This window comes from Marmota marmota, unplaced genomic scaffold, assembly GCF_001458135.2.
Source record: "Marmota marmota marmota unplaced genomic scaffold, marMar, whole genome shotgun sequence".
Taxonomy (NCBI): Eukaryota; Metazoa; Chordata; class Mammalia; order Rodentia; family Sciuridae; genus Marmota; species Marmota marmota.
In genome coordinates, this window is record NW_026000294.1 from 1,492,768 (window position 1) to 1,506,360 (window position 13,593).

A 13,593-nucleotide genomic window follows, 5' to 3' on the forward strand; every position below is an offset into this window, starting at 1 on the left:
AAACCACAGCAGTGACATGGGAGGTGGGTTTTCATGAGGAGTTGGCAATAGTTTGCCAGGCAGTGGAGGTGCAGAGGTCAGTGTGAACGAAGGCAGAGAGGCATAACACAACACAGAAGGTCTAAAGGAAAGAGTGATTGGGCAGCAGAGGACTGAGGAGAGGGTGTACTGGTTGTGGGTATTGTTTGGGAAAATAGATGATATTAAGTTTTAAAAAGCATTGAACGCCATCTTGCCTGCTAAGGTGACCAGTCATTAGGGTTTACCCAGAACTTACCCAGTTTTAGCAATGAGTGTTTAGCATCTCACATGTTATGGCTTAGATATGAGGCAACCTCAAAAAGCTAATGAGAGAGACAATGCAAGAAAATTTAGAGGTGTAGCTGGGTGTGGTGGCACACACCTATATTCCCAGTGATTGGGGAGGCTGATGCAGGAGGATCACAAATTCAAAGACAGCCTCAGCAACTTAGTGAGGCACTATGCAACTTAGCAAGAACCTGTCTCAAAATAAAAAATAAAAAGGGCTGGGGATGTGGCCCAGTGGTTAAGTGCCCTTGGGGTCAATCCCTGGCATCAACACATTAATTAATTAAAATAAAATGAAGGGCTGGGGATGTGGCTCAAGCAGTAGCGCGCTCGCCTGCCATGCGTGCGGCCTGGGTTCGATCCTCAGCACCACATACAAGTAAAGATGTTGTGTCTGCCGAAAATTAAAAAATAAATATTAAAAAATAAATAAATAAAATAAAATAAAATGAAAAAAAAAACTTTAGAGATAAAATGATTGGGTTATGAGAGCTTTAACCTAACCAGTGCATCAATCCACATGAATAGACTAGCTGTAGGCAGATAGGGGATGGCTTGAGGAGGTAGGTCACTGGGGGAGTAGCTTTGAGGTATATATTTTGTCACTGGTGAACAGAGCTTATTTTCCCTCTGCTTCCTTGTTGCCATGTCTGAGTTGCTTTCCTCTGCTATGCCCTTTCACCATGAGGTTCTGCCTCACCTTCCCCCATGATGCACATGATGTCTTGGACCCAGACAACAGAGTCAGTCATCTATGGCCTGAGCCCTCTAAAACTGTGAGCCTCAAGGGCTGGGGTTGTGGCTCAGAGGTAGAGTGCTCACCTAACACATGCGAGGCCCTGGGTTCGATCCTCAGCACCACATAAAAACAAATAAATAAAATAAAGGCATGGTGTCCAACTACACCTAAAAAATAAATATTAAAAAATAAATAAAACTGTGACCCCCAAATAAACCTTTGCTCCTCTAAAATTGCTCGTGGCAGGTCTTTTGATCACAGTGGCAAAAAAGCTAAGACACCAAATAACCCCTCAGTTCCAGCAAGCTGGAGCGATCATATCTTATCCTGGAAAGTATTCCTGTCATACTTTATCCTAAAAGCAGTGGGAAAACATTAAAGGACTTTCACAAAGAATTGTTAGCATATGCTTCATGTTTTAAGGTGACTTTAGTAAATCTGGGTGAGATATAGGAGGACTGGGCACTGAAGAAACCCAGGAGGCCAGTTACAGGGAGGAAGCATGGTACAGAAGTGGTTAGCGCTTATCCTTTGGCACCCAGCAGACTAGTTCCACTTCTATGGCTCAGCCCCTTCCTTCCTAGCTATGTGGCCTGGGCAAGTTACCTAATCTATATATGTGTCTCAGTTTCCTCATCTAAAATGAGGACAATATGGTACTTCTTCAATGAATGGTGAGGATTAAAGAACATAACATTTAGCACAGTGCCTGGCATGGAGTGAGTGCTTTAATAAGCATTGACTCTCATTGCCTACATTATTGGTTAGGAGATTATGGCAAAAATAGAAAAAGGAAAGGAAGGGGAACGGATTTTGAGGAGAATTACCAGAGCTCACTTGTCTGTCAGGTTAATTGATTACATTTTAATGTGAATAAATTTTCATTGAAGTTCATTCTCTCAGGTATCTGTATTTCAAGACATTTATATCAAATTGAGGAACTAAAGTCTTTGTCCCTTGAAAAAAAGCTTGAGAGGAAACAGAAAGGGGCTAGAGCTAGAAAACAAAGTGTATGCTCAGAACCCCTAAGCTTAGGTAGGGGCTCCGAATAAACGTGTCTAGGCTCCAGATTGTATTAACCCAGAGGAAGGACAATTTCTGGAACTTGCTTGGGGCAGAGATCCCTGGAGAGGCTCTCTCCCTCAGACTGCCCTTCCCTGTCTGAGCCCAGGCAGCTCGTTCTTTAACTTTGACATCTTTTAACCTTATGTGCATTTTGCTTTCCAGCAGATTAGTATATAGGAATATTTTCATATACTGAGCTCCCCACCCCCACTTCATCACCAACCCCATGAAATGTGTCCAAAAGCAGCATAGAGTGTTTATTATAGAAGATATAGCACAAATTTGGAATTAGGATAGGTCTAGGTTTTAATTCTAGCTCTGTAGTTTTAAACTGTGCAATCTTTGGATGTATTATTTAAACTCTCTGAGCCCCCATTTCCTCAACTACACGTATTAGGATAATAATAGCTATCTTGCCGGTACTAAGATTATGTATATCAGTGCTTAATTTAGCACCAAATCTGGCACATACAGGGTGCTCCATAAAAGTCTTCTTTCCTTTCATCCACCTAAGTCATTTCTTTTTCTTTTTCCCTTTTTAAATTTTTTTGAAATGACAAGTAATATTTGTACATATTTATGGTGTACAATGTGATAATTCAATACAAGTACACACATGTAATCCCAGTCAAATCAAGGTAATTAGCATTTCCATCTCTTCAAACATTTATCATTTCTATATGTTAGAAAAACTTTGAACTCTTGTTTTCTAGCTATTTTTTAAATATATAAGAAATTGTTGTAGAATAGAGTTACCCTGCTCTGCTATAGAGCATCAGAATTAATTTCTCCTATCTAACTGTATTTTGGAACCTGTTATCTAACTTCTAACCACCCTCTCATCCATCCCCTTCCCTGTCTCTAGTGACCACTCTTCCACTCTCTTCAACCTAAGTAATTTCTAAGTCTAGTAATAAAGTTTCAGACTATATTATTATTAGGATACATCGTTTTCATTAAAATTACATTAAGAGGGGCTGGGTGTGGCTCAGTGGTAGAGTGCTTGCCTATCACATGTGAGACACTGGGTTCAATCCTCAGCACCACATAAAAATAAATAAATAAAATAAAGGTATTGTGTCCATCTACAACTAAAATATACATATGGCTGGGGATATGGCTTGGTGGTTAAGCACCCCTGGGTTTAATTCTTGGTACAAAAAAAAAAATTACGTTAAGAATGAAGCCAGTTGTGGTGGCACATGCCAGTAATCCCAGTGGCTTGGGAGGCTGAGACAGGAAGATTGAGAGTTCAAAGCCAGCTTCAGCAACAATGAGGCGCTAAGCAACTCAGTGAGAACCTGTCTCTAAATAAAATACAAAAAAAGGGCTGGGGATTGGCTCATGGGCAGAGTGCCCATGGGTTAAATCACTGATACCCCTCCAAAAAAAAAAAAAGAGAATTAAGGCACTCCCTCATAGCCATCCTCTCACATATATGCCAGTGTGGTCATATGTACTGCTACATGTGCAGCAAATATAAATACAGAGTTGTTTTTTTGACATTGTGCTTTCTTTTTTAAAGATTTTTTTTAATATTTATTTATTTTTTTTAGTTTTCGGCGGACACAACATCTTTTGTTTGTATGTGGTGCTGAGGATCGAACCCAGGCCGCACGCATGCCAGGCGAGCGTGCTACCGCTTGAGCCACATCCCCAGCCCGACATTGTGCTTTCTTGACTGTCTAGTTTTAGGTTGCTGTGTATGTGTNAAAAAAAAAAAAAAAAAAAAGAAAAAAAGAAAAAAAAAGAAAGAAAGAAAGAAAAAGAAAAGAATAAAAAAGAAAGCACAATGACTATCTGAGAAAGAGTTTAGCTCAGCATTTGAGAGAGTAGGTGACTAGCTGGAGGAATGGCCAAGATGGTGAAATGAGAATGTGGATATGAAAGAGCAAATATTCATTTGCTGGGCTGTGAGTGTAGCTAAGTGTTAGAGTGTTTACCTAGCACATAAAAGGCCTCAGGTTGAATCCCCAACACCACAAAAACTTTAAAAAATAAAATAAAATCCAGAAGCCCTGGCACATGCCTGTAATCCCAGAAATTTAGGGAGGCTGAGGCCATTCTGCCTCTGGTCTTTCTAATCCCAATCTACTCTCCACGTGGCTGTCAGAGTGCACTTCTAAACGCACAAGTCTGAAAGTGTGATTCATCTCCTCATGTGATCCTATTTTCAAGAACAGCTTCAACAATTTAGGGAGACCCTTTCTCAAAATTAAAAATAAAAAGGACTGGGGATGTAGCTCAGTAGTAAAGCACCTCTGGGTTTGATCCCCAGTACAAAAAAGAATAAAGAAAAAAAAGAAAAACAGCATACACTTGTGTAGAGCTTACTATATACCAGGTTCTGTTCTAAGGGCTTTATACATAATTAGAACATTTAATCCTCACTATAGCCATGTGACACAAGTACTATTATTTATTATTATCTCTGCTTTATAGATGAGGAAATTGAAGCATAGAGTGGTCAAGTTGCATGGCCAAAGTTATATACGTAAGAAGTAGACCATGCTCATATGTATGTATGTATGTATGTGTTTGTGTGTGTGTGTGTGTGTGTGTGTATATATATATATACACATATATAGTGTATGTGTGTGTGTGTGTGTGCACTTTACCAATGAGCTAAGCCCCCAACCCTTTTATTTATTTATTTATTTATTTTACAGCTTTTTAAAATTTTAAATACTTTTTAATTTTTTAAAATTCTGGGCTGGGGTTGTGGCTCAGTGGTAGAGTGCTCACCTAGCATGCAGAAGGTACTGGGTTTGATCCTCAGCACCACATAAATGTAAAATGAAGATATTGTGTCCACCTAAAACTAAGAAACATTTTAAAAATTTTATTTATTCTAATTTATTCATTTTAAATTTTCATTTGTAGATGGACATAATACCTTTATTTTATTTATTTATATGTGGTGCTGAGGATCGAACCCAGTGCCTCACACATGCTAGGCAAGTGCTCTACCACAGAGCCACAACCCCAGCCTCTTATTTATTTATTTTTGAGACAGGACCTCACTAAGTTGCTGAGGCTGGTCCCAAACTTGTGATCCTCCTGCCTTAGACTCCCAAGTTAATAGGATTACAGGCATATGCAGCTCTGCCCGGCATAGACCATGCTCTTTTTTTTTTTTAAGACCATTTTCTTAATAACTAAACTACATTGAATTTGCACAGGGTTTCAGTTGAAATGTAGAACAGTTGGTCAATTCTCCTTTCTCCTTGTAGTCTGCTGTCAAATCATTCTGCTTTTCTTCCGTAGTTCACCCTCAACTTTAATGCATGTGTTTGTACAAATGTCTGCCCTGACCTGAAACTCCTCAATATCTTCAATCTAAGTCTATAATCATGAGTATAGAATGTCTTTCCTAGATAGTAGGGGCCTAACTTTTAAGTCAGAAGCATCCCTACACATGATATTCGAGTTCAAACACCTGAACAAACTTCTATGTACTTGTATGAGACCCATGATTTATTGGTTCCAACCTCCTTTGCTATTGAAGGCACCAGCTTCATCTCTTACTACCACTCCCTGCCATCCCATGCTTTCTTTTCTCTAGTCAATACACTCTTTTCTTTCAAGACTCTGAGCCTTTGCATGTGCCTATACCCTCTTCTTGGCTGCCATTAATAATGCAGGCTATGAAGCCCATGATATGTGTTAAGCATATGCAAATTATTACCACACAATATGATAAGCACTCTCTTAGACATACACTGCCATGATGTACTGTGAGAATTCAGAGTGGAGGGGAAGACTCGTTCTGGGGGACTTGGTCAGAACATGAGGGTGGAGAGAAGAGAGTTAGAAACTTCACAGAGGATATGACATTTGACCTTAGTGTTGACTGATTAGGTTTTTTCTAGTCAAGGGAGAGGAAGGAAAGAAACCTCCAAATGATCTTTGGCTCCTCCCTCCCCACCACACCCAGTTACCACATGCTCTTGTATATTCTCCATCCAAAATGGCTGTTCCAGCTGTTTCTTATTATTCCTCTGCCACTGTCCTAGTCCCATAGGACTCACTTGGGCTATCACAGCAGCTCCTTAACTGGCCATTCTGCCTCTGGTCTTCCTAATCCCCAATCTAATTCTCCATGTGGCTGTCAGAGTGCACTTCCAAATGCACAAGTCTGAAAGTGTGATTCCTCTCCTCAACATGCTTAATGTTTTCCCACTACCTATGGAAAGTCTTCACCCTTTGTAGTGACACACAAAGTGCATCACAATCTGCTCACAGTTTTTTTTCCCCCCTCCAGCCATTCCATTCTATATAGCTTCCACAGCAGATTATTTGTCTAACTCTGAAGACTTACCACACCCTATAAGATGTCTGTGTATTTTCTGCCTGTTTTATTTTCCTTCCCTGGAATATCTCCATCCTTTCTTCACCTGTCCCTGTAGGTTTGGCCTGGCCTCATCTGGGAATTGAAGGGAACCTGGCTTGGTAGAATTGTAGAGTTCCTTTTCTATCACAGGTCAGGTCTGGCATTTTAGTATTGTGGAATCAGTAAAAGGAGTGAGCATTCCTCTCTATCCCCCACTGTGTACAACCAAGCTATCTGATTGAGCATCTGAACCAGTTTGTGGTTGCCATGCCAATTCTCTATGGATACTGCAGCTTGCTCTGAAATCTCAACTCAGCTGGGGCCTTGACTACTCTCCTAGTTCAGCCAGCCTCTTCATCCACAAGCTGACTCTCTTTTCTCCCTGCTCCTGATGTTTTTACACAAACACCTCTAAATTGCTGTAGATGTTCCTAAAAACACCACAACCATGAGAGACTGCAAGAACCTCTTGTTCTTAGGCCTTTTCGGTTCCCAGATCAGACCCCTTGAATATTGACCCTTCGATGTGTCATGTTCAAGTTTGCAACATCTCTTGGACTTTGATGTTTGGACTTCTATCTGCTTCCTAACAGAGCCAATCCTATTATTGCCAAGTTCTTTGCACTAGTTTCAGCCTAGTTGAACCAGCATTGCTCTTTTCTGGCTCATAGAGAGTTCTAGTTATGCCTCAAGGCCATGGTCTCAGTGCTTATAAGAGTATCTTACCTTACTTTATAGTTATAACCAGCTTTGAAATACATCTTGTTTGATTCTCACAAAAAACTCTGTTGCTGTTATTATTAATTCTATATTGCAGATGAAGAAACTGAGCCTTGGATCAAGTGAGTAAATGTGTCTGAGGGGATAGAGCTTATCAATGGAAAGCCAGGTCTCCTAATTCCAATGCCTTCTTCTCCACCCTAGCCCCACTTGCTTCAGCGTCTCTTCCTTATACTCTTGTGACAGGTCAGTCCATGGCTGAGCATGGTGGCACATGCTGGTAATTCCAGCTATCTGGGAGGCTGAAGCAGGAGGATCACAAGTTTGAGGTCAGCCTGGGAAACTTAGCGAGAGTCTGTCTCAAAATGAAAAATAAAATAAAAGGTTTCAGATGTGGCTCAGTGGTAGAGCACTTCTGGATCCAATCCCTGGCAACCCTTCCCCCAACCTCACCAAAAAAAAGTCAGTCCTGGGTCCGCCTGCCCTTCACCCCTATTTCCATGAAACCTTGCATTCAGACATTCCCTAAGGAATGCTGCTCCCACCTGGTGCAGAGGATAAAAGAATCACATGTTCTCCCTCAGGCTGTTAACAACCAACCCAATAGCTTTATTGTCCCACCACTGCCCCCTGGAGAGGAAAGCCTGTTCTGGAATTGGAACCTTTTTCCTACGGGAGTTGATAGAATCTTTTGAAGACAAGGTAGATTTCTGAGGTGATAAGGGGTTTCACATTTCTCATTGTCAGGAGGGCTCGAGGTTCCCTCTTGGACCAGGATGGGATTTTAAAGAGAAAATCATTCTCTTGATGGTCTTTTGGGCAGAGAGGAAATGCTCTGTGTTTGCTGAATTGCATTGTGAATGAAGATGTCTTTCCATAAGAAAAGGAGTCTCTGTCACCATGAGTGGGGACCTCTCTTCTGACAGGGTGCAATGTCAATTCCTAAGGAGAAATGAAATTTCTTGCAGGCAAGAAGTGTTTTTCTTTTAAGAGAGGAGAAGCTCTCTCTCAGGGGTTGCTAAGTGTGGTGGGGAAAAAAAATACCTACACTCTCTTTTCTAAAGGACAAATCTCCTCCAAGGAGTAAACCTTCCATGCTTTCTCTCTGAAGGGGAAGAATTATTTTGAGAGGGAGAACAATTCCGATGAGATCACCCTGATTTTTCTCTACTTTTCTGATATACTTCCCATGTGGAGTCCACATATTCAGAGAGGGAGTGGCAAATACTTGCTCTAGCAAGGAGGTAGCAAAACTGAGGAGTGAAACTTGCTGTGGGGGAAATTTTACTCTGAGGGTCCACTTGTGAAGACAGTGACTCTTGAGATGGGGAAAGCACTGTGAGACTGTGGAAGTCTTTTAGGAACCCCAGAAGCACAGAGTGTCAAAGAGAGCTTAGAGATGTGCTAGGATAAAACTTTGTTTGCTCACAAAGAAACAGGCTTGGGGAAGGGACTGTTTTGCTAGTAAGTGACATGAGGAGAACTTGAACCTGACTTTGTTGAGTCCCAGGCTGGGGCTTTTCCTACTGCAGCTGACAGGGGGAGGGGTGATGCTTGTGAGGAGACTGCCTCTATGGTATGTGTGAACTATGGTGGAGGCATCTCTGGGATAGCAGAGGGGTGGTCAATTCAGAAATCAGTTGGGAGAAGGAAACTGAGGAGGAGGATGAAATTAAGGGCTATATCCAGAGGAAAGGGGCCAGAGTCATTGTATACCTGATCAGCAGATTGTGGGGCACTGGTTTGCAAGGAATGCTAAATTTATAGGGAGTAAGGGGACAGCTTTCCCAAGAGTGTAGAGGAAGGGACCTCGGCAAGATACCCAGGGACTGCGTGCCTCTGTTTCAGAGTGTCTCTGTCTCTGTGCCTTTCCGTCTCATTCACTCAATTTCTCTATCATTTCCTGTGTCTCCAGAGGGAAGTGTCATTTTAATTTTTTAAAATCACAGGAAAGAGGTATGTGAATTAGACCCCAATAAAGTTGTTAAAAATGAAAACAACAACCACCAAGAAAACAATAAGAAAGGAAGGAAGGAAGGAAAGAAGGAAGAAAGAAAAACCAACAAGAACAACAAAAAGCAGGAAAGAATGGCTCAGGATCTGGCTTTGCTGGAGCCAGGAGCACTGTGGTAGTTCCTCATTTACAGCTTCAAATCACTCTTTCTTTTGACCTTTCCTTTCTTGATCAGCAAAAAGCCAGCCAAGGCCAGCTCATCCAGGGGGAGGTCAGAAGTTATGGAAGAAAGAACTTCAACAAACACACAAGCCACTTCTTCATTTACTGTAAAATCCTGTTTAATGTGTAACATTTCAGGCAGAGAGAGGCCTTGGGGACTGGAGACACGGGCAGCCCTGACTGACTCCCACTGCAACTTATCTGCCTGCTTCTCCCTTCCTAACTCCATTACCCCCAGACATGTCTCCTTTTTGTGGCCAGCTGGCAAGCACTGTTCCTCCTTTTCTCGTGCTTGCTACTCTCCCTTCTCCACCCACATATCCACAGCACCCCTCCTCCACTCTGCTTGCCCACATCCCTCCCCATTGATGTGACTCCAGAAATAGGGGATCTGACAGCACAGGGTTAAGATTAGTTTCAGAATTGGAGATACTGTCAGAGCATCCCATCTCTTGTCCCCAGTGATCCCAGGAAGAGAGAGAGGGAAGAGGGGAAAGGTACAGGCAACAAGAGCTACCCACACCCCTGGTAACCTTGAGCACTGGCATAGTGGTGGCCTCATTCTCCCCACTCCTCCAGCTCTCAGACAGAAGGCCCTGGGAGGAAGGGCAGTAGGGAGGGAAGGAAGGTTTGGATGGAGTAATCCCTAGCAGGCAGAGGCCTGTGCACTGGCAGGGGAGAAGGAGGGGCAGGCCCAGGGAAGGATGGGGAACAGGATGGGAGGTTGCCTGGTATGTGGCATCAGCAGGCCGAGCAGCGGTCACTCTTCTCAGCTAGCCCGGCCCCAGTGCCAGGGCTGCGGCGCAGTATGTCTTTCAGAGAGCCATCCTGCTCGCTCAGCAGCTTGTTGATCTCATTCTGCTTATATTCAGGTGAGAGGCGGTGGCCAAAACCTGAGCCCTTACGGGAAGGTGGATTGGAGCGGCGCTGGGCTCGGCGGGCACAGGCCCGGATGATGAGGTACACCACCTCCGCCACGTTGAGGATGATGCAGATGCCAGAGGCAGCTAGCATGAAGACAGTGAAGACGGTTTTCTCAGTGGGGCGGGACACGAAGCAATCCACTGTGTTGGGGCAAGGGTAGGCCTCACACTTGACCAGCCGCACCATGGCATAGCCGGGGTAGAGCAGATAGAATACATACATAAAGACGGCCTCAAACAGCAGCCGGAACACCACACTGATGACATAGGTCCACCACAGTGTCCCTGAGATGTGAACCTTGTGCCTTTTCACCTCTTCCAGGTGTAGGGGGTCCCCGTGGCCCTCAAGTCGCAACATTTTCTTCTCTATGTGCTGCTGATGAGCCACGTGCATGGCCACAAGGAGAGCTGGGGTGGAAACTAAGATGAGCTGCAGGGACCACAGACGCACGTGGGAAATGGGGAAAAAGTGGTCGTAGCAGACGCTGTTGCAGCCAGGCTGAAGGGTGTTGCAGATGAAGGAAGACTTCTCATCACCCCACACACTCTCTGCAGCTACCACCAGCACCATGATTCTGAAGATGAAGATGACCGACAGCCATACTCGGCCAATGGCAGTGGAATGCCGGTTCACACCACTGAGCAACGTGTACAAACCTGTCCAGTTCATCCTGCCTCATTCACACCTGCAAAACATGAGGTGTGAGTGAAACAAACTGTCAGAAAACTGGGGCAGGAAACTGGGCGACCACCCCCACCTCTTCCAAGAGCCAGTGGCAGGAAAGGAAAGACTTTCACAGCTTTCCGCTTCACCTCATCTCCCATGCCAGCATCTCCTCCTCCTCACTCACTTGACTTGACTTCCCTAAGCCCCATCCCCCCCTCTTCACATTTATCCAACATTCTTTCATCTCTAGTCCCTTTCTTCATCAGGCCCATTTTGTTCTGCTATCAGCCATCCCCCCTGGCTCCCCATCCCCCAGCTCCTTAACTCCCAACCTGGGGCAAAACCAACAAAGCCATTACCTTGGGGAGCGCCTATCCCTGAGGCCACCCAGACAGGTCCCCTATGGTCTCATGTCTGTGTAGGGGGAGTGGTCCCTGGGTCCGCGCCTGCGTCCCAATTCATCGCTGCCCGGTGCTGGGGAGTCATATGCTGCTTTATACCCAGTGTCTGCACAATGGGACCTTTGTGGGGCTCTGAACAACGCCCTTTAGAATTCAGATCAAACGTTCTGACTTCCGCCCACCCTACACACAGAGCACTTGTGTCCCAGCGCCGGACACCCAGCCTGCACCCACCTGTTCTGTGCCCGCCCGGTCCATCGCCGCACCCGCCCCATGGCCCCACCAGAAGAATGGCCATGGTGGGGAGATGGAACACAGACAGGTGCATGTACAAGGTGATCCCAGGGGACCAAGATGCTCTGGGCCCTCCCCCATGGTCTATCAGAAACATAGGGTCACAGGATTTTTCCTAGGCTTAGATCCCCTGCAGGGTATGGGTGAGCTAGAAGGAAGTAAAGGGAGGAGTCTATCTTGTCGGGAACTGTGCTAAGCATTTTCCCACACGTTCTTTCTTTCGAACCATTTAGCAAGCCTGTTAACCCATTTTCCTGATGAGGAAGCTAAAACTCAGTTAAATAACTCACTCAAGTTCAGAGACCTAAGAAGTGGGAGGGTAGGATGAAACAAAAGTGTCTGAAAGCAGAGGTGTATATTTTTCCACAACAGACTCCTAATGCTTTTGCAGATGGTGCAAAAGAAGAGGAAAAGAAAGCAACATCTAATTTCACCTGGGGGGAAAAAAAGGCACCTAAAAACAAAAAAAACATGGAAGCCTTCCATCTGTAAGCACATTCCAACTCAAGTATCGTGGAGCAAACTTCACTATCCCTCCTCCTATCCCTCATTGAGTTGCGGAAAAGGGAATCCCTAGAGGAGCTGGGCAGGTGGGCACATGGCAAGGACAAGCCAGGAAAAGAAAGCAAAAGGTCTCCAAGCAAACAGCAAGCTAGGAGATGGAATAGGCAAGATTCAGAGCTTTAGATTTGAATCTTGGGTCTTCTCCTAATATGACCTTGAGCTAGCTACTGAATTTATCAGAGCTTGCTTGCTCATCTATTAATGGGGTTAATATCCAGCAAGGCTCAATGAAATGACCTACAAAGTTCTTAGCCCAGGTCAGGTTTCACAGTTGGTGATCTGATGGGTTTCTCAGGAAGAGAAAACAATGTCGTCTTGGGGGGCTAATTGGTCTGCCAAACCAAGATTTCTCCTTTTCCTCCCAGATGTTGTTGTTGACTTACAGACAGCTCCAGCTCCGTTGCTGCCCTGCCCCCAAAGTCAAGTGTGAATTGTAACCTCCCTTTCAGGATCTTGCCAGTTGCTCTGGAGAGGAAATTCTCCTCCATCCCTTAGGCAGGCAAAGAAGGCCTCTCCCCACCTCCCACTGCTTCTGCCATTATGTTGCAAGGAGATTGTGCTAGAAGCAGAGGAATGAATGTGAGGAATATTTGCAGGCCTAGACCAGAGGAAATGCAGGGCATTTCCTGCCTCTAATGCAGGCTCCACAGCAGGAATAGTGGCAGTGGAAGAAGCCCTCTATTCACTTCTGGGTGGTCCTCTCTGTCATAGAGGGAAAGGGCAGGGTAACAGCAACTGGAAAAGTTGGGGAATGGGATCTATGAAACTGGGGGAAGAAGGCACAGTCCACAGGACATATGGTCTTTCTCTGAACAACAACGTTTCTTCATTTAGCTGAAAAAATAAAGCCTTGGTGAATTTGTGCTCAGTGTCTAAACCAGTTTGGGGATGCATGGGCAAGGGTGTCCTTTCTCCCAAGTCTGGGATTCTGGAGGCAAAGCTGCTGCAGAAGTTACCTCAGTTAACTTAAAAAAAAAATGCTTCAGGCAGTGAGATATATTAGATTTTTTTTGGGGGGGTGGGCAGTATTGAACCCAGAGGCTCTCTACCACTGATACACCCTCAGGGCTGGGGATATGGCTCAAGCGGCATGAGTGCGGCCCTGGTTCGATCCTCAGCACCACATACAAACAAAGATGTTGTGTCCGCCGAAAAAAAACTTAAAAAAAAATAAATATTAAAAAATTCTCACTCTCTCTTTAAAAAAAATACATCCTCAGCCCTTTTTATTTTTTGAGACAGGGTCTTGCTAAGCTGTCTAGGCTATTCTCCAATTGCTATCCTCCTGCCTCATCTGGAATTACAGATGTGTGGCCTATATGGATTCTTTTTTTTTCTTTACTTTCTTTTCCTTTTTCTTTTTTTTCCTTCTTTTTTTTTTTTTTTTTTTTTTTTTTTAGTA

General features: G+C 44.1%; 1 protein-coding gene across 3 annotated transcripts in view; it reads right to left on the bottom strand.

Annotated features, from left to right (window-relative positions):
* Window positions 1–9,443: 9,443 nt before the first annotated feature.
* Gjb1 (gap junction protein beta 1) overlaps window positions 9,444–13,593 on the bottom strand; it is an 8,203-nt gene continuing 4,053 nt past the window's right edge. For 2 of the 3 annotated variants that reach the window (XM_015501632.2, XM_015501633.2), the window contains exon 2: window positions 9,444–10,951. In XM_015501632.2, coding sequence (XP_015357118.1) covers window positions 10,084–10,935 — 852 coding nt within the window. In that variant the 5' untranslated portion in view covers window positions 10,936–10,951 and the 3' untranslated portion in view covers window positions 9,444–10,083. Of the gene's footprint in view, window positions 10,952–11,291; window positions 11,423–13,593 lie in introns of those variants that run through there. The other variant, XM_048797164.1, reaches the window with a different exon arrangement.